The sequence below is a fragment of the Vigna unguiculata genome, chromosome 8 (assembly GCF_037176805.1).
Source record: "Vigna unguiculata cultivar grain cowpea cultivar isolate G323 ecotype 2 chromosome 8, ASM3717680v1, whole genome shotgun sequence".
Classification (NCBI taxonomy): domain Eukaryota; kingdom Viridiplantae; phylum Streptophyta; class Magnoliopsida; order Fabales; family Fabaceae; genus Vigna; species Vigna unguiculata.
Genome location: NC_140799.1, coordinates 31,678,741 through 31,701,651, shown reverse-complemented (window position 1 = coordinate 31,701,651; position 22,911 = coordinate 31,678,741). Strand labels below are relative to the sequence as shown.

The following is a 22,911-nucleotide window of genomic DNA, read 5'->3' as shown; positions in this document are numbered from 1 at the left end:
ATCATAGACTCCAAGTGGGTCTTTAAAACTAAATACAAGACTAATGGCTCAATTGAACGAAGGAAAGCAAGATTGGTTACCAAAGGTTTCAACAAATTGTGGGTCTTGACTATGATGTCCTATCCATTGCAGTACATTTAAATTGGGAGGTTAGGCAATTAGACATAAATAATGCATTCTTGAATGACAATCTCAAAGAAGATGTGTTCATGCATTAACCTGAAGGATATACAGATTCAACCAAGTCTGGCCACATATGCAAATTAAACAAGGCAATTTACGGACTGAAGCAAGCCCCAAGGGCTTGGTATAACAAGTTGAAAGACACTTTATTGAGATTGGGCTTTCAAAACACCAAGAGTGATTTGTCACTGTTTGTTCTTAAAGAAAATGATCATATCATACTCCTTCTCATATATGTTGATGACATAATAATTACAGGGAGCAACAATAAGTCTTTAGAGATTTTCATTACTCAATTAAACATTGTTTTCTCTCTCAAAGACCTTGGTCTTCTACACTATTTTTTGGGAATTAAAGTGCATAGAGATGCTAGTGGAATATACCTTAAACAAACAAAGTACATTAGAGATCTACTCAAGAAGTTTAATATGAAAAAATCTTTATCTTGCCCAACATCAATAGTAACAGGGAAATAGTTAACTGCTAAAGGAGAACTTATTACTAAAAGTGAAATTAAGCCAAAAGTTTTCTCGTAAAACTTACCTATAACATGAGTGTTTGTTATTTATTTGATTTTAAAAACATTCATGCTATAAACACAGGACTAGAACGAATTATAGAAACAATATTAATTCACTGGACTAGTAAATAGCTTTTTCTCGGATACATATAAATTTAGAAAGAGATCTTTCGAATTATTAATATATATATATATGTATATGTATATTTTATCAAACATTTCCAAATTAAAAAGTTGTTATTTGACTTAAACATGCTCTATTGTTCATCAAACACTCTATTGTTAATTGACTTAAAAGTTTTTAACCCACAGATTAAACAGTTTTATCCGCAGGTTTCTGCGAGTCCCTGCAAGTGCCTCTGTGCTTTCTATATTTTGATACAAAAGAATTATAGTATCAATACATGAGAGAGATAAGTAAGATTATAAGTTTTAGTACATACATATAAATTTAAGTTTCACTGGTTATTAAATAACGATACAAACTTTGATTTAATATAAAATTATAGCTTAAACATGATATAGAGAAATGTTGTATTAGCAAATTACGTTATCATTTTGGTCAAATAATTTTTTTTATTTGACAATTCTTAGTTACATTTTAAGATGGTTAAAATAGGTTAATTTTAATATTTAAATTGACATTTCCAATTTTCTTATATTTTTTTGCTAAAATACGAGCCGTTACGCTGAAAATGCGAGTAGGTGCAAATCTCCTAAAAATGAATCCCTATTTTGAGTGCAAGCTTTGCAGGACAGACTTTTACATGTTGTAGGGGAGCACCCAACTCTAAATCCACTTCATTGGCCATGAAAATTTCCATAATTTACTTACAGAAAAACAATGATAATCGTTTTATAGCTAACAATCCATGGAGAAAATAGAAAGGCTCAATAATATTCAAAGAAAAATGCACATCATATAGGAGATATGTTTCAAAACCAATGAGATGAGGGAAAATGAGCAGGAATTTTTCAAACTGACTCAATTCTCAATGCAATATTATTCTTCAACTGCAAACAACAAAAAAGGACAAGAACTAGCCTCCATCTCAAATGTTTGGTACTACTTGTCTGCTAGAGGAGAAAGATAAAAATCAAGGAACAAGATACATTAACGCGCGCATGCAAGGCATGGCCTGTAATTGTATTTGCAGATTTCCTTCCCTCGTAAATACATGTCTCTTCTCTTCTCTTCTCTTGAATAATACACTTTTGTATTTGCTAACCAAGAAGTTCCTATTATTATACTATAGAGAACTTGCACAAAAAAAGATAAAGAACGTGAACTCACCAGTATTCAAGTTTAAATAGCATGAAACATACTTTATAACTAAATAAGTTGGAATAAAACTGCAGTTACCAACTTACAAAATTGACTTGGAATTTAACATCATGCGTCCCGTCACTCAAAGTTAAAATCTATAATCTGCACCAAATGAACAGTGCTCACTAAAAATAAGGGGACAACAAAATCTAAGTGCATAACTAGGAAAGGCCATAATATTGTAATGTAAAATTGCGTTGTTGATAGAACTGAATGGGAATCAACAGCTTTAAAGGAATATGCACAAATGGTTTTATTGAAATTTTGATTCTTGATAGAACTGAATGGGAATCAACCAAACCATGTAGACAAGCTGAACCAATCTGTTTTCTTCTAAATCTCGACTCTTACTTTTTCAACCAAACTTTTCTTGACAAGTCCTCTGGAGTGCAATTCATCCAATAACTCCGAAGCTTCCTCAGCCAATCCTTCATATATAATGCCTTCTACAAGAATAGAATATGTAGCCTCTGTAGGTTTACATCCTTTTGTCACCATATCAGCCAGAAAATCTATTGCCCGACTAGTTTGATGAGCTTTACATAATCCCATCATTATTGAATTGTAAATGAATACTTTTGCTCTAATTCCAAAGCTTTTCATGTAATGGAAAAAATTTATAGCTTCATGAACCTTTCCTTCACGACTTAGGCCTCCTACTACTGAAGTGCAAGTAATTGGATCAGGCTTAAGACCCTTACTGCACATCTCTTCCAAAAGCTCTACAGCAAGTTTGGCTTTCCCCATCTTTAGAAGCCCGTCAATGATTATATTGTAAGTAATAATATCAGGTTTCAGACCTATTCTGTTCATCTCTTCGAAGAGTTCCACGGCACGCTCTGTTTTTCCAACCTTCAAAAGCCCATCAATCACTGTATTGTATGTGACTAGAGAAGGAGAGCACCCTTTGGAACATAGGTGCCTCAGTATCTCAACTGCATCATCCGCCTTCCCATCTTTGCATAGTGCAGTTAGCAAAATATTATAGGTCACTATATCTGGGTAACAACCCCTAGATACCATTATTTCCAAGTACTCAATTGCTCTATCAATGCCTTTTTCATTACAAAACCTTTGAATCAATGGATTGTAACTTCTCGAATTAGGAGTATGACCATGCTTTGGCATCATCTCCAAGATATTAAGGGCTTTATCTAGTAAGCCTTTTTGGCACAGGAAATTGATCAGGATATTGAAAGTAACAACACTGGGGAAACACCCTTTACGAAGCATGTTAGCCATTAGTTTCATAGCATCCATCCATCTTCCAACGCTACACAAGCTACGCAAGACAATATTATGGGAGATCACATCAGGCTGACAACCATAGGATGGCAATTTGTTTAAAAATCTAATTGCTTCATCCAACCTACCTTCATGGCAAATCCCTTTTATAAGAACATTATATGTAATCACATCAGGTTTGCATCCTTTTCTCCTCATGTCATTGAACAGTTTCATTGCCTGACCAACTCCATTTTCTTTACAAGCTGCATCAATCAGTACAGTGCACGTAACTATATCTGGGTAACACCTGCTTTGCACCTGCCTGTCAAGTACTTGCATGGCTTGCTTCAATTTCCCTCTATCACACAAACTACACAAAATTGCATCATATGTAGCAGCATTTGGAGCAACACTCATGCGATCCAGAATCCGCAAGGCTTCTTCTGTGTCCCCTAATTTGCAATAACTACTGATCAAAACATTGTAACAGGTTACATCAATAACAGCTCCAGAAACCTCCAGAACTCCCATGATTCGAGTTGCATTCTTAGGCCTGCCAATCTTGCAAAACCCACGGATTAAAGCAGTGCAAGCAATAACATCGGGGATATTACCCTTATTAGTCATATACTCAAGAAACTTAGAACTTTCCTCCAATTCCCCATTTCTAATTAACCTATGGAGATGACGGATCTCTGACTCCTCAAAATTCAGGGAATTATTGACCCTTGCTGAGGACTCCACCCCATTTAAAGCACATTTAGAGAATCTTTCAGAATATTGCAGACTACTTTTCAAACCAGAACTTCCATGTTTTGAACAAACAAACACGCTAAAGCCCAAATGCTTTCTATTCCAAGTCTCATTAGGTTTTCTAAAGTCAATAACCCCATCAGACAGACCAAATAACTGAAATTTGCAGGCCATAGTTATACTCTCACCAAATTGAATGCAGAACCAGAGCTATATCTTTCTCATAGGAAGTGCTAATATGAATAAAACTATATATGTGGTACCACCAAGTCCATTGCTTCAACCACTTCAAACACTTGCTACACAAACTCTAATACCACCAAATCCATTTCCAGCTCTCATAACCTGAAAATCCAAAGTCACACATTCCATAAGTGCACTAGTTAATATACTTACAAGTTTAAGTAATAAGCACGTCATAAAAATGAAGCAAGCCAATAACGAAACCTGCAATAACATAACTATCGACAGTCATAAGCCAAGCATCGACGACAACTACACAACACCAAAGGCATAACATAACCAGTCATATTCATTCATCAATCTGAATCTATAACAGTAAACAATACTACAAATCAAGTAAAAGACAAAAAGTAAAAGACAAAAACCGCGATGTTATATCGAGAAATCCGAATTCATGATCACATAGAGGACAAAACTCAACATTTCAGAAACAGAAATCACTGATAAACCCCCTTGCCCGCGTCTCACTGCGCCCTGATCGTAGTTCCCATAAACTTCATCACACTAATGTCAAAAGAATCCCTAAAACTTGTCTAATCACTTTAAAATGGGAAAATGAGAACAAGAGAAAAGGTTCTACGAAAAAAAATAACTAACAACTCAATCAAGAAAAGAGGCTAGCGTCACTGCGTCTGTAAATAGAGAAAGAAGAAAGTGAAAGATGAAATGTTAGGTTGAGAGGTTTACCCAGTGTATGAGGGTGTGGAAGTTACTCTACGGAAAGTGCGCAACGGAACGGAGGTATCAGTGGCAACGGTGTTGGGTTGTGCGGCAAAGTGAGGGGTTGTGCGGCAAAGTGAGGTGTTGTGCACACATAGGAAAAGAGAGAGAATACCGCGAAGAGGATTCGTTAGGGATGGTAATGTGTTTCACACACTCCACTATGGTAAACGCAACAAGGTAACAACAAGGTAAATAAATAGCACTTTAGTTCACATATTTCTTAGTTTTCGTAATAATGGAAATTACAACTGTTTTAATATAAATGCTAATATTATCTATATATTATTATAAAATTATAAAATGACTTTTTAATTGTTGCAATAAAAATATTAATAAATTATAAAATAAATAATTTTATTATAAGTAGATACAAATTACTTTTTGTAACGTCCCATATAGTAAATAAACTTAACTAAATCAAATATCACATAGAATATTATACAAAAATCACGAAGTATATATGTGTCCACCGTTATAGTCATCCAACATTATACATAAAAAAGATAACTAAGACACACGAAGATGCCATGAACAGAATTAAAAAGGTTCCAAAGACTTGTTCATAAGCAAAGGATTACAAAAATAATGAAAAACCCTTCAAAGTGGGCTCAACACTGAGTCCAACGCCAATCCACACCCAAATAAGCTGCAACATTACCGTCGTCACTACGATCACCATGAGTTCCCATATCTGCTCACACCAAGATATTGGTGATCATTGCAAAAAGGAAAACTACACACAAGAAGACAACACAAACAAGAAAGGGTAAGCTAGAGTAAAAAGGTTTTATCATACAATTAAGCATGTAATTTGAAATCAATAGCATATCAATCATCCAAACATGTAATAGCAAACAAGCAAGACTCTAAGACTCAATTATCTGGATACATATAATGGGTTGGATTCATTGGATGTTTGCACTTGTGATGGCATCTACTGTAGAGTCATTGCCAATGGGTTTCACCCTACCACGCACAAGGTTAGCCTTCAAACATCTAAGGCCATTATCCTGCCAAAGACTATGGTCTTTTACTACTCTCACCACTTGAGTCAGTACGCTCTACGTGAGACTAACTAACTCTTTAGAGTTTCAGGATGCAATCCTTACTTGAATCCTTACCTAATTATATACACTGAGGCACCACCACGAAACCTTACTAAGAGATTCGTGGAATTACGTCCATTACATAAGGCACCACCATGAGATCTCACCAAGAGGTTCATGAAATTACGTCCATCACATAAGGCACCACCATGAAATCTTGTAACATCCCTAAGGAATATTAGTAATATTTAATAAATAAAATCCGAAATAAAAAAATAAATACCGCATTTAATATAAAACCATTTCCCAAAAACACGGGAAATTTAAAACTTTAATATACATGTCATAAAACCATGAGTCCATAATTTATAAAACTAAAACAATATTCATATGGCTTTCAAAGGGTTACATATTTATCTCAAAAATCAAAATAATAACATATAAACAAAATCCCCAGTTATCCCTCGCTCCGAGTCTATGCATCTCCTGGCCCACCTGTCAAATCATCTGCTCCTGGATAACGAGTCATCCGATCATCGCCACACACACACACACAAAAAAGGTGAGCTATGCACAATATATAAACAGATACATGAAATAAATATACCACCCATCCCAAAATATCACCACTAAAATTTCATGATTTTCAAATTACCCAACCATGACCTCATAGTCCGTCATGAGTCATATACATGCACTAGGTCTTGGGACTTCACTATGCTCCCACGAAACTAACTCATTCGTGGTCCAACCCTATGAGCCTATCTCGCTCATAGTCCTGCCCTACAGACTCTTCGTCTATAGTAAATCATCCAAGCCTCCTCAACTTGGACCTTGGCACGCACGCAATCACCGTACTATGGACTCCTCACCCAATAGTAGTCGACGGGAACATCACAGTTCCTTGCCCATCATGCGCCCGACACATGTAATCACCATACTAATGACTCCTCGCCCATTAGTAGCCGACGGGAACTCAACCAGTTCCATGCCCATCATGTGTCCAACCATCAAACACATCCCAGACCCCTATTAGACTTAGTCCTTCAAGCCCAAATACCACACCACATGCATATACTTCCTATACTTAGGAAAAAGTAGCCAAACTAACACACACAAGCACACACAAACATAGTAATTTGCATAAACTCGCTTAAGCTAGGGACTCTCGCCCAAGCTAAGCCCTCAGTCTCGCTTAGGCTACTTCAGCTCGCCTAAGCGAACTTAAACCAGTAGCATCAACACATCATCTCGCTTAGGCGAGATCCTCTCGTCTAAGCGAGGTCATCTCTCGCCCAAACACCTAATTCAATCTCGCATGGGCTACAATGCAAGCAAAACATCACACTTGACCCCGTCATCTCGCTTAGGCGAGGCCGTCTCGCCTGAGCGAGACCCTGGTTCGCTCAAACCCACAAAACTCCTCGCCTGGACGAGGTTTCGCGCTCAGAACACTCAGGTCACCTCACGACCTCGCTTAGGCGAGGGTGACCCGCTTGGGCGAGAATTGCAGTATCCCTCTCCTAGTCTTGCGCGAGAACAAACCACTTACCATACCAAAATCCAATTTAGGCAAATTCCAAGCATTCTACCCCATCAAGTCATCACAGTAACATGGTTCATACAAGTTTGCATCAATCAAACTAAAGGTTTGGCCAAAAACCACAACAACAATACCCCCAAACCCTTGTCCCATTCATATAAACCACCCAAAATGACTTTGTGCCTAACTTCAATCTGCCAATTCTCAATTACAATGCATATTATACCACAATCATACCCTATAGAATCCAATTAGAAGCAAAACGCAGAAAAACGAGCATTAATGGTATACACGTAATACAACACCCCTAACCTGAAATCTTGGACCAAATTAGTAGCCTTTGAGGGTTCTTCTCCAATTTCCCAAGCTGCCTAATTCTTCCTCTCAAGTCTTCTCCTAATAACACCCAATTCTCTCCTCACCCACTCAGAATTCGTATTCTTCTCACAAGCAAATTGACAACAGTGCCAAAACCCCCTTTTTTCTTCAAAATGACCTTTTATATACCCTCCAAAACTACACTAAAAAATAAAGTTCCAATTTCATTCCCAACCAAGTTTGAACCCATGACCACTTAGTCACCATTCAAGTGCATAACCAATTCAACCAAATCATGTTAGTTATACACTCCAATCATGATAAGCTTACAATACCAATTCCATACTCATCCATATTATTAAAAAAATCAATAATAAAATAACAACACATAATTGGCATACATAGGACTCAAACCCAAGTCTTCTCACACAAACAAAGTACTCTCACACAAACAAAGTACTCTCAACCGTTTGAGCTAGTACTTTTCCATGTCACATCAAACAATAATTAATGTCATAAAGGAACTTTATACCCGCATTTATTAATTTATTAATTATTTAATTAATTAATTTTTACGGGTCTTACAAATCTCACCAAGAGTTTCATGGAATTACATCCAACTCATGCCATAACTATACGTCACCAACCAGCCACAATTTATCAAAGCAGAATAGTTTCATGCCAATATCCAACCAACCAACCAACAATTCATGTTTTCCATATCATACTCAACATAGCAAAATATCATTCTCATTTAATCTCATACAATATACATGGCATCATACATCATGCCTTTACGGTAAAATACTCTATCAGGCACGCAAGCAACCACATCAGAAAACCAATCAGAACTAGAGCACGAAACATGTCCCAATCTCGCTCAGGCTATAAGTCCTTGCTCAAGCGAGAGAGGTTCTCTCACTCAGGCGAGCCCTTCTCACCCAACCGAGAGCTCGAGCAGTTGAACAATGGCTTCTGCAATTTCTCGCTTAGGCGAGACCTCCTCGCCTGAGCGACATTACTCCTCTCTCAAAACGAAGGCTCGTCGCCTGAGCGACAATTCGAGCAGAAAACTTGGGCACGTTTTTGCTAGTCTCGCCTAGGAGAGACACGCTCGCTTAGGCGAGAATAGCATCTCTCACCATTGTTCACGTGTGCAACAACCAAGCATTTGAAACTCAATCGACATTTATCAATATTCCAGGCAATCACAACAGCACCCACGAATCTTAAACACGAAACAAAGCTAAAACAGGCAAATATGAAGGAAACACGAAAATCCTAGCTTCGCTTACCTGAAAAATGCTAGCAAAAGACACACCCAAACAGGTGAGCACTACAGCTTCAGGAGCAGATTCATGAGCTATAAATACTGCCATAGATTTAAGACGAGGTTACCAAGATGAACCCTAGTTGGAATCACGGAAACAAACCTAGAAAAGAGAAAGGTATGGGTTGAGAACCAACTTACGTGGAATAAAAATGGAGTTTTTAGCTCAACAAAGAACGGGAGCTAAACCCTAGCAGAGCTTTGTTGGAGAGAAAAAGAGAATGAGTGGAGGAGCTATTTTTGACACAGTGCAAAATGAAAGGAATAAGTGGATGTAAGGTGGTCTTGAGTACCCTATGGGCTGGCCTTTAGGCCTAACAGTTAAGGCTAGGCCCTTAAACATAAATGGCATAAATAAGTGGGCCTTACACATTTTATTATAAATAATTAGTTATAGTTAAAAACCTAGTTATTAAATAATAAAAATGGAAATTTTTATTTTGAATGATTATTCAAATTTAAAAAAAAAAGAAAAGAAAATTATACGCATAAAAAAGGTTAACCCTTTATTAATGGTATAGATATAAATATATATATAAATAAATATATATATATATATATATATATATAAATATATAAATATATAAATATGAATATGTGAAGAGTAGAAAATGAATATTTGCAATAAAACATGTTGCATGAACTATTATTATATTTGACTATTAATATATATTAGATCTATTGCTTTGGACACTTTTTCTTTTAGAAAAATAGAAATAGAAACCAATATGATTTGTTTTGTATCCTTTGTTTAGGTGAGGGTGGAGCTATTATGCACTGATACTTCAACTTGGGTCACGTATCCGTATCCCCGATAATTTAGAATACTTTATCGATGCTTATCAGATAAGTATCTAATTTACAAAGTCATAGTACGATACAAGAAAATCTTTGAATAATGGTCAATTTTAGTAACAAAAATAATTAGTCACTATATAGTGATCAATTTAAGTATCAATTTTAAAACTAAAAATTATTGGCAACTAAAATAGTTCCAAAAAATTATAATTAGTCTCTAAATTGATAATTAAAATAATTTTTATTATGAATTGATTTCTATATTGATCACTAACATTATCTACCAAGATTTTGACTACCAAAATAATTGATTTCTAAATTAGTCACTAACATTAACTACCAAGGTTTCGGCTACCAAAATAATTAGTGTATAAATTGGTCTCTAATTAGGAAATTGGTCTCTAACATATTTTTGGTTACTAAAATTAGTCATTATTTAAAAGTTTTCTTATGGTGGTACTTTTATGATGACAATAATTTATATTTTGTATGTTGATAATAGTTTTAATTTGGATTAACACAATATCAATCATATATTTATTATATTTTTAAGAATTATTGTCCACACTTTTCAATATTCATATATCGCGTATCTATCACGTATCGTGTCCTATTATTTTCAAAATAAACGTATCGACGTATCGGATAGATGTCATATCTGATACACATATCGTATCTGTGCATCATAGGGGTGGAGCAATACGTGTGTGAAAGAAAGAAAAGTTTGTTCATATGACATGTGAAGAATAAACTCTAATAATTTTGTACGAAGATTAAATATTAAAATTACATTTATTTTTATATATTATCTTTTATTTTAACAAAATTATAAGTTAATTAAGATTTGTCACCATTCGCAATGAAATTTCACATATTAATCATAATTATAGTTGTCTTCTTGTTTATAGTAATATAATAAAATTAACATTTCCTTTACATGACAAAAACGTGTGAATAATTATTATAAATACCTTATTGTCTCCAAATGACTAATTTGATGTCTACCTAATATATTATATTTATTCTCAACACACGAAAACATTAATAAGTAATCATTATAACCATGATATAAAGCATAATTAAAATAAATAATTGATAACTTAGTCATGCATCATGTATTTTAACTTTCGGGTGAGTCTTTTAGGTAATGAAGATAATTAAATGACATTTTTTGTTCGACACGATATAATGAGTTATAGGTTGTTACTTGTAATGTCCCATTTTATAAATAAACTTACTTAAACGACATGTCACACAATATAATATTACGAGCAAAGATTTGGAGTATAAAATCACTCCTTACAGATATCCAAGGTACTTAAAAGGGAAACTTGAGACACACCACGATGCCAATACAAGACAGGGTACAAAATTCAACAATGATCAAATTAAGATTAAAAGACAAGTCAATACATGAGCCATAGCCCTAAGAGAAAGCCCAATTGGATGGAATCCAGCCCAAGCAGGCTATGCAGCGGAGTCACCATTTCCTTGTTGGCCACTAGGATTTCTGACATTTGCTCACATCAATAAATCGATGATCATCGCAAAAAGAGAGAACCACACAAACAAGACATACAACAAACAAAAGGGTAAGCTAGAGCAGAAAATGGTTTATCATATAATTACATACAATGTTATAGTTCAAGATGCATAAGTCAATAAATCATGTTATGACTTACAAACAATACATTATTACTCACGACACGACTCATCCGAATACATATAATTTGTCAGATTCAGCAGATGCTTGCACTTGTGGTGGCCTTTCCTGCTCTACCGAGCTAATTGTTACAGTGTTTCTTTCCCCCACATACAAGGTTAGCCCTTAAAGTGTTTCAGGCCTCCTACTACTCTCACCACTCGAGTCAGTACGCTCTATGTGAGACTAACTGACTCTTTAGAGTGTCAGGATGCAATCCTTACCTTGAATCCTTATAAAATTATATAATTGGGGCACCACCACGAACTCCCACTAACAGGGGTCATGGAATTACGTCCCAACCAACTAAGGCACCACCATGAAATCTCACCTAGAGATTCATGGAATTACGCCCTAACCAATGAGGCACAACCACGAAACTATCGTGGAATTACGCCCTAAACATACCAACAACATGTTTCATCCCTCAATATAACGTTCATACTCATACCAATTCCATGTCACTTTTGTAACCAACCATACCATACATGTCACATGCCAATATCATATCAAGCTTATCAATTCCAATCCATAACATAAGAAATTCCATACATATTCACATGCCTCATACTATAAATAAAACAAACCAGCCAATCTTACAATTTACAACAATCAAGGGTGAAAACAGTGTGGCCTGCAGCGAGTCTCGCTCAAGTCAGGAGCCCTCGCTTAGGCGAGAGGAGTGCTCTCGCTCAAGCTGCAAACTCTCGCTTAGGCGAGATCGTGATAGAGGGCCTGGGAGGTTTTGCGAATGCTCGCTTAGGCGAGGCCATCTTACTTGAGCAAGATGGTCTTTCGCTCAAAACTTAATTCGCTCGCTTGATCAAGTACTCGAGCAAAACTCCTAGGCGAGGTTCTGCTACTCTTGCCTAGGCAAGGAGAGCTTGCTTAGGAGAAAATAGCAGTTCGCGTTCCTTGTTTAACGTGACAGTAGCAACACACCAACTTCAAACAATATTCCATTCATATTCATTTGAATCCAAACATCATCTAGGCATATAAATCACAAAGTGAAGGTAAAACAACCAACATACAACCAAAATATGAAAACCCTAGCTTCCCTTACCAAGAAAGGGTGAGCAAAGGACTTCGACACCAACTGCAGAGCGCAACAGCTCGAGGAACAAACTTAGAAACTAGAAAAATAGTGGAACAACAAAGGAACAATGTTATTATGGATCCCTAAATGGAAATACGAAAATATGCTTTAGGGAGGATAGGTATGAGCTGGAGAATCACTTACATTGAGCGGAAAAACGAGATTGAGCTTGAGTAAACTTGGTCCAGATTGGGGTTAAACCCTAGCAGAGGTTCGTAGCTGCTCAAAGTAGAAGTAAGGGAAAACTATTTTTCTGAAATGAGGTGAATGAATGGGGTTAGGGTAGATTAGGGTCTTTGGCTCCCTATGGGCCAGCCCTAGGCCCAACTGATCTGGGGCAGAATAAATAGTGGGCCTTACATTACTATAACTAGTTTTAAACGTGTGTCCATGGATAGGTTGGTGCTTTTTGTGTATTTATTAAAAGAAAAGATATTAAGAGGTTGAGAAAAAAAATATTTTAAAGTTTATAAGTAAGTTTGAATAAAATCAATTTGAAAATGATTTATATGTTTAAGAAGTCAATATGTATATAAAGATATAAATAGTAGACTTTGTGAAAATACAAAAGAGAAAACATGAGCAAAATTATAGTAGACTCTTTAAAGATATACAAGATGTGTAGAAATATGTAGAGTTGATTCACTAAGAATACAAATCAACGTATGAACAAATTGATCTAATGTATATTGCTAAAATCTTTTAATCAGTACATCTAAGCACTGGCGGACCATTCAAGGGACATAGGGGGGCCATGACACCCCCAAAATTTGTATATTTATATAATTTATTTAATATATAGTTTTAAATATATATTTAAAAAATAATATTTTTAATATATTTCATATATTTTATATATTTTAAATTTTAAATTTTTTTATACATCTATATTTATATAAAAAGAAAAAGTTCTTTTTTTGTTTTTCACATTTTCAAATTTACCTTTTAAATATTTTTAGAAATAAAAATAATAATTTTATTAACATTATCTTTTGAGTGATCACTTGTTTAATTTAATCATTTTTTATTTGAAACTTAATCATTATAAATAAAAATTAATTATAGTAATATTATAAAAAAATTCTTTGTATTTATTTCATAATTATAATGATAACAATAATTCTAATTTTATTATATTTTTATTATCATAAAAAAAGTAATACAATGTTTTTATTAGTTTATATAAAAAATTTGAAATTACTGTTTTGGTTTCTATTTTTGTTAAAAAATATGAAGTTAGTCCTTCGATATTTTTTAGTCCCAATTTGATCTAGGTTTTGAAAAAATGATGCAATTTAGTTCTTTTTTATTAAATTTTCTGAACCAGATAAAGGTTTTTTAATTAAAATTAAAGTTGTGAAGAAAGATGGTTTGCTTTGTTGATGTAACTGACATAATCCTAATGTCAGTCTTGATGAAAAATCCTTGCTCCACTTCAAGAAATTTAACGAAAATGACCAAATTTCATCAATTTTAAAAAAATCGGACCAAATTGAGACTAAAAAAATTATAAGACCAACTTGACATTTTTTACGAAAAAATGGATCAAAAGAGTAATTCAACCAAAATTTTGGCACCCCCAAGATATTAGTCGAAAATCCGCCACTACATCTAAGGTATTAAATAAAAGACAACTATGATGAATGTTTTACTATTTATTTTAGACATTTGAGAATATTTTATGTGCTTTCCTATTACATGTATTATACGAAGTACATCACAAGAACTAAAGACAAAAACAAAAGTAAATAAAAAAATTAGTTTATCCTTGGTCTTGCAATAAATGAGTTTAATTTAAAAACAATATTATTTCTTATACCAATTGCAACATGATTTATATGCATGAGACTATGTTGGATCATTTTTGCTTCATAGTTATGTGTGTTAATCCAAATTGTTTGATTACTATATCATCTTGTTATACGTATTTTTCCTTTACATTCATTAGACTCGTTTAATTTATAAAAAAAAATCCTAACAAAATAATTATGCTTAACCATATGTTTTCTACTCTATTATTAATTCCATACAAAATTATATATTACACATTTTGTGTGTCCTATTTTGTACTCTTCATCTATAAATATGTATAAATCAAGGTAAAAGTACAAATCCCTACCAATCAAGGTAGAAGTATGAATCCCTAACAACTAAGATAGAAGTACCTAAGACCCTCTACGTTTGAAAAGATCATATACTCATTATTAATATGACAATCCATATCATTTTCAATGGAAAATTCAGGTACATTTTCGCATTCTATTTCGTCATGAATTGGAGTACAGTTCATTAAGGATTAATATAAATTTTGGATTCATTTCATAATATTGACCAAAAACCAACTCATAGACATGTTTCATGGTGAGTATGTCATCAGAATAATGTTTCCAACATCTTTTATCACCAATATCTTAAGACTGATTCTCTAAAATAATTAAATTACTTTTTTTTTATATTTGGCCATGAACTAATAATATAATTGTATCAATCACACTTCTTTATGTCCTAAGATTTTGAGGATATACTTTCTATCTTTATTTCTAACTCTGTCAGCTAGCAGTGGCGGATCTTGATCACAAAGTTTGAAGGGACAAAAATATGTTGGGAAATCACGCATTAAAAGTATTAATCTCTTCAAACGAAAGCACACAGGAAATTTAACGTGGTTCGACACCTCAATGCCTACATCCACAAACACTCAACAAGAAGTATTATCACCCAAGTGCAATTTTTCTGACAAAAATTGCAAACCTTCATACAATTTTTTATGGACCAAAACTGCAAACCCTTAATAGTGCAATTTTTGTGGACCAAAATTGAAAACCCTTCATAGTACAATTTTTTGTGGACCAAAATTGCAAACCCTTCATAGTGCAATTTTTCTGGCAAAAATTGCAAACCTTCCCATGACACACAACTACCAAAGCCCCTCATACACCTAAGAGACCTATTGAGTTGTCGTGACAACTCTAAAACCAACTATTTACTTTTATAATACTTTTTTGTTATTCTCTTCTTCACATTACTCAATGTGGGACTTTGGTGAATACTCACTTGAGAACCAACATATCCTCCTTTCACCAAAAGTCTCACATGCTATGGAACAAACATTTGACACACCACCAACAAATATGCTTGAACCACTCTTGTCACTAGTGATCTACACGGACTCACTAACGATGGCAATTTTTCCCATCATCGACCCTCACCGCCTTCTACATCAGACTCATTGTCGACAACTTTCACATCATTGTCACTAATAATTCACTGATACTCAAGGGTAATCCATCATAATTCCACCTTGGTCAAGCCACGACACTGCCACAACACAATGACACAACACCCGTTGTTGACTAAGCATCGCGTGAGCCATGCAAAACACCACCATTGGAGATCTTGAGCTCCACCCTCACCATGTAGATCCAACATTACCAAACATCACAGTCCACCGGACGCAACAACCAGAGCATATCTGTAAGCCGCAAAGCACTTCCTCCACGCACATGTCGCAAACCACGACTCACACAGATAAGATCTCCATCGTACATCACTCATTAGGCCACATGAGCACCATTTGCAACCTCCTTTGTAGATCTGGGAGCATCTCGCCACACATGAATTCCACTCTTTTCAAAGGACGTTGATTCTGGTCAATATGCCAAACTGCTCCTCTTCCTCCCTTGATTATAAACCCTTGGTCAGAACCTGGCTCTGATACCACTGTTGGGAAATCACACACTAAAAGTAATAATCTCTTCAAACATAAGCACACAGGAAATTTAACGTGGTCCGTCACCTCAATGCCTACATCCACAAACACTCAACAAGAATTATTATCACCTAAGTGCAATTTTTCTCGCAAAAATTGCAAACCTTCATACAATTTTTTATGGACCAAAACTGCAAACCCTTCATAGTGCAATTTTTGTGGACCAAAATTGCAAACCCTTCATAGTACAATTTTTTGTGGACCAAAATTGCAAACCCTTCATAATGCAATTTTTCTGACAAAAATTGCAAACCTTCCCATGACACACAACTACCAAAGCCCCTTATACACTCAAGAGACCTATTGAGTTGTGGTGACAACTCTAAACCAACTCTTTACTTTTATAATACTTTTTTGCTACTCTCTTTTCACATTACTCAATGTGGGACTTTGGTGAATACTCACTTAAGAACCAACAAAATAATATACTCAAATTTTATATATTTAATTATTATTACTAATATAACAAAAGTATATATAATTTAGTATTGAAATCCTTATATGTTTTTATTTACAAAAATTATAGTTTTCTAATTTCATTTCTTTCCCTGGATATTCTCATATTTGAGAATATTTTCTTATAATAAGTTTCAAAGAATTAATATGAATCATTGCACCTATAATTCAAAAGAATTAATATGAAATTTTCCACTTACAATTCTTAATTCTTTGAATATTAAGAAATGGTTCTCTAATTTAACAATGGAATTCTTAGTATCATGCTTAAAAATAGGTGACAAAATAAATTTGTATTGCTTTCATCTTCAAGGGTATCTTCCCTTTTATTGCTTTAAAAAAATGAATCTATTATTTTATTCTTCATCCATATACCTATTAAAAAAACTAAGACTACAAAATAATTTATTAAAAATTGAGAGACATAATTACTAGAAAATATATATATATATATATATATATATATATATATATATATATGTATATCTATATATATGTATATGTATATGTATATATATGTATATATATGTATATACATGTATATGTATATATATATACATATATATATATGTATATATGTATATATATATACATATACATGTATATACATATATATACATATATATACATATACATATACATATATATAGATATACATATATATATATATATATATATATATATATGATAATCAAGTCACATTTAAGAAATGGTTATGAAAAAACATATAGTACATAACTTTTCTTTTTATATTCATAAAAAAATAAACATATAAAAAACTCATAAGATGAAAAAAACACTAAATATCAAAATAATATTTTTATATCAAGAGAAAAGAGTTACTTTTTTTATCATAAAAGAGATGCAAGAGTAATAAATAAATACAATACGTGAGAAACTTAAAATAAAAGAAGACACAAAAAAATATCTCAATGAATTTTATTATTATTTATTAGGTTTAATTTTTTTATTTTTTTATTAATTAAATATTATATTTTATAAAAAAATAAAAATCAATCTAAAACATTTTTAAAATATTTAGAAAAAAGTTAAAAAAATCTTGGGGGGTGGGGGGCATAGCCCCCCTAGGACTTTCTAAGGTCCACCACTATCAGTTAGAGACCCTAAATGTTACCTACATGATTTACCTTCAAACATAGGTACACTAAGTTAAACAGAATCATTATTCAACGCTTACACATATGTGAGATTTATATTGCTAGAATAATCTTGTGTTTGTTTGCTTTTTAGTTTATCAAAACTACATTCTTTATTTAAAATTCTATATTTTAGCTAGAAAATTCTTAAGGTAATTTTCTTTCATATTTTATTTGAAAATCACCTACAACATATGATGTTAGGCATGGGAACTTTGCCTTTGAAATTAATGAGATATTGGATTGTGTAAGGTGTGATTTGGTAGAAATTACGAAACTTACTTTATGACATGACAAAGCACAAGATAACATAGTTTGTATTCCTAGAATGTGAAAATCATGCTTACAATAAGAAAATATCTATAAGTAAAATTTATGAAAATACTTTATGATATAACATGAAGTCAGAGTAATGTCCCATTTGACGTAATGTGTGAATATGACATAATAAAAAAAAGGGACACGATGATTTTGGTATATGTTGATAGATGATCGAACATTATTTGCTAAGGAAAACCCCACATGACTAGTTTACGGTCTATATAACAATCTAGCAATAACATGTATGTTTGCATTCATGTAATTCTAGATTGGTTCCTTTTCATAAATCTTAGGTTTAGAAAAATACCACATGCAAATGTTGAGACTACGGGAATTAAATCAAGTATAATCAAGTTATAAAAGGAAAACACAAATTAGAGACCGGAAATGTCAAAAGTAATTTGGACCTAATAAAATAAAACACTAAACCTTTTATTCTATTATTTTTAAAGAAAATTGAATTTTTCAAAAAAACTTTTATTTAATTTTTTTTATTAAAACCTATTTGTATTATAAAACCCTTTGGTTGTTAGGTTCGTGGAAAGAGATGTAATAATTAAAATCAAATTAGACTGTCATTTCTATTTTTCTTTTTCTTTTTATGCTAAAACTAAAGTTTCAAAATCTTTAAAAAATTATTTCACCTTTTTTTTTACTTACCATTAATTAAAAACATATTTTTAAATTTTTAAAAAATATATTTATTTATCCGAACGAAATTGGGTGTTGACAACATCAATCAAATATAGTCATATTAATTTTGTCATTATTTGTTCTTATAATTAAAGTTAAGATGAAGGAAGTTTCATATAGGTAAGGAAGCTTCATCTACCGAGATGATCCCTCCCAATTAATTATCTTTTCATGTGGGAAAGGAAACTTCATTTGTCAACCTCCTAGTTAATTATCTTTTCATGCGAGCAACAAGTTTAATCTAACACGATGATCCCTCCCTAAAAGTACCTGGTCGAGGAAGACTTTTACTCCATTATCCCTACTTAGGACATCCTCAGGCAAGGAAGTTTCATCTAATGTGATGACCTCTCCCAAAAAGTACCCTGTCAAATAAGACTTTTACCTCATGTGATCCTTACGTAGCACATCCTCGGGCAAAGAATCTTAATTTAACGAGATGATCCTTTGTGAGAGGATATACATACATACTAATGAAACTGGTAACAATGTGAACATAATAAAATAGAAAAAGGCAAAAACATATTATATACCAAGAAGAAAGAACATTTCAATCATTGCATATTTATTAACGTGAGTAATTGTTTAAGGGTTTCTAGGAATGTCATAAACATTCCCTCATAAACATTTTTATCAATGTTAAAGTGGGGATCATCAACGAGAATCCCGAATAAATAAGATGCTCGACGAAGTGCCTTGTTGAAACCTACCAACTGAGATAGAGTTACACGCTCGGAAGAGCTTGTGTATTTCTCCTATATTTGAGCTAGAGAATCATGTTAAATAAATATAATATTCTTATAATATCCTGCAATGTATGTATTACACCATAGTAAATACAATTATGAGCATAATATTATCAATTAATTACTTTAATGATCCACACTTGCTTATATATAGGGATGTCAACGAGGTAGGTAAGGTACGAGTAGTAGCTCCCTCATACCCTATCTCGCTAGATAAATATTCGTCTCGTACTCGTCCCCATATCCGTGTGGGTATCCATTGTGTACCTCATATCCACATATTTTTTTAATATCCATGGATCTATGGGTACCCATGAGTATTTATAGAAAAAATTATTATTTAACAATATATTGTAGTCATACATGTTAGAAATATTAATATAATTTAAAAAAAAATTAAAATAAAATATTGTTGTTACTGAGGTTTTAATACAATATTAATTCAGAGTTAAATTCTATTTATGTATAAACAGTTTTTATTCTTTTCATTGATTTGAAATTAATTTTGGTTTAAATCAGTTTGATGGGCATTTACTCTTGTGTCTCCTTTTCTCACCTATAAATACCACCTAGTTTCATAAGGAATAGACACACAACAAACACTAGAGTTCTTTCTCTCAAAAGTGTTCTTCTTTTCCTTCTCTATATTCTCTCTTAAAATAGTGGTGTTCATAAGGTTCAGAGATCCTTCGCTGCACTCGATCGATCTGACGGGTTGTTGTATCTTGGGGGGGGAGCGCATAATATTGAGTATTGCCCTGTGCAGTGGGGGCATTTTCTCTCTAAGGATAGCGCTCAGCGTGCCTCAACCCAGGCTTACTCTATCCTTATCTCATTTACATATTTAAATTATCTTTATATTATTATTGTTTGTTATAAGAACAATTTGACTTGATCATCTCTTTTATCTATATTTATATATTGTTTTTGGTTAATCATTGTTTGTTTTCTAACATTCTTAGAGAGAAAATTAATTATAAAAAAAATATAATTTTTTTTCTTATTATGTTTGCCATGGATATGATTAAGTCACTCTCAAGTAAGCCGGAAAAGTTTATAGGTGAAATTTTTTTCTGTTGGCAACAACAGATGAGGTTTTGGCTCACTGAAATAGGATTATTTTCTGTGATTTCTAAAGCTACTGATTCTTCTATCATATTAAGTGATTCTTCTTCTTCTTCTTCTGATACTTCTGATAGAGATATTTTATGTCATGGACATATTTTAAGTGTTTTGTCTGATAATATTTATAAAATATTTTGCCACACCAAAACTGCTATTGAGTTATGGGAAGCACTTGAACTTAAATATGGATCTGCAGAAAAAGGTTTATCTAGATATTCTTGTGAAAAAGTTATTGAATTTCAAATGGTTGATAATAAACTCATTTCTGATCAAATTCATGAGTTTGAAAATATTGTCTATGACATGAAATTAAAAAATATTATTTTACCAGACATTATGCTTGTGGCTCTTTTGATCTCTAAGTTGCCTCCTTCTTGGTCTGATTGTGCTCGAAGTTTAAAACATAAGCCCAAAAATTTCTCTTTTGATGATTTGCTTGTGTGTCTTCGTATTGAGGAAAAACATCGTTTTTCTCAAAATTCTGTTCAAAATTCTCAGTCTAAAGCCTTTTTTGTTGAGAACTCTAATAAATCTGAGAACTCTTACAAGCCTAATCCTAAACAATTCAAAAGACATGGTTTTAATAAAAATAAGTTTACGAAAAAACCTTCTTTCTCTAAACCAAAGAAAAACTTTTCTTATAACAACAATAAAAATAAAGATAAAAATATGGGGAATGAGATGTTTTGTTTTGTTTGTGGGCGAACTAATCATCTAGCCAAAAAATGCTTTCAGTGTCGTCGCCAACCTGTGTCTAATTCCAAACCTGAAGCTAATACTATTACTATGGGTGTTGCCTCTGATTTCCCATCTGAAAGGTACCATGTCACTAGCCCTGAGTTAAATTATGTTTTTAACTAAAACGATTGGTCTATAGACTATGGGGCTAATGTTCATGTGTGTGCTGATAAAAAATTATTTTCTCTATATCAGGAAACAAGCACACGTACCGTGAGTATGGGAAATGGGAGCATCACACATGTTCTAAGAGAGGGTCAAGTGAAATTAGAGTTGTCTTCTAGAAATTATCTTATTTTAAATGGAGTCTTTCATGTTTCTGAAATTAGAAAAAATCTCATAAGTACTTCTTTGTTAGTACAACAAGGTTACAAATTTGTTTTTGAGTCGAATAGAGTTGTTATTACTAAACATGGTGGTTTTATTGGTAAAGGATATATTTGTGATGGTTTGTTTAAATTAAGTCTTATGCCTTTTTCTTCTAATAAAATATATGATAGTTCTTCATTGAGTATTACCAATGTTGAAAGTTGTGATATGTGGCATGCTAGACTAGGCCATATAAATTTAAATTATATTAGAAGAATGATGTCTCTTAATCTTATTCCTAAATATTCTATTGATTCGAAGAAAAAATGTGAAATATGTGTTCAATCAAAGCAACCAAGAAAAGGTTTCCATACATGCATAAAAAAGAAAACTAATCTACTTGAATTGATACATAGTGATGTATGTGATAGTAATGATGTTTTAACATGTGGTGGTAAAAGATATTTTATTACTTTTATTGATGATTTCTCCAAATATTGTTATGTGTATTTAATAAACCACAAACATTAATTTTTTGAAAAATTCAAAATATATAAATCTGAGGTAGAAAATCAATTAGAAAGAACAATTAAAATCCTTCGTTATGATAGAGGGGGTGAATATACATCTTTAGAAATGAATGTTTTTTGTGAAACTCATGGTATTATTCATGAAACAACACCTCCCTATAGTCCTCAATCTAATGGTGTAGCTGAAAGAAAAAATAGAACTTTGCTTGATATGGTGAATGTTATGCTTACAAGTTCTGGTTTGCCAAAAAATAT

The 22,911-nt window shown here is 32.9% G+C and overlaps 2 protein-coding genes across 2 annotated transcripts; one reads left to right on the top strand and one right to left on the bottom strand.

Annotated features, from left to right (window-relative positions):
- Window positions 1–1,964: 1,964 nt before the first annotated feature.
- LOC114195649 (uncharacterized) lies at window positions 1,965–4,208 on the bottom strand. The gene has a single exon (XM_028086188.2). The coding sequence runs from the start codon at window positions 4,182–4,184 to the stop codon at window positions 2,364–2,366; it is 1,821 nt and encodes a 606-aa protein (XP_027941989.2). The 5' UTR covers window positions 4,185–4,208; the 3' UTR covers window positions 1,965–2,363.
- A 16,751-nt stretch (window positions 4,209–20,959) lies between these two features.
- On the top strand, window positions 20,960–21,940 carry LOC146884400 (uncharacterized). The gene has a single exon (XM_085665971.1). The coding sequence runs from the start codon at window positions 20,960–20,962 to the stop codon at window positions 21,938–21,940; it is 981 nt and encodes a 326-aa protein (XP_085522097.1).
- Window positions 21,941–22,911: the final 971 nt, after the last annotated feature.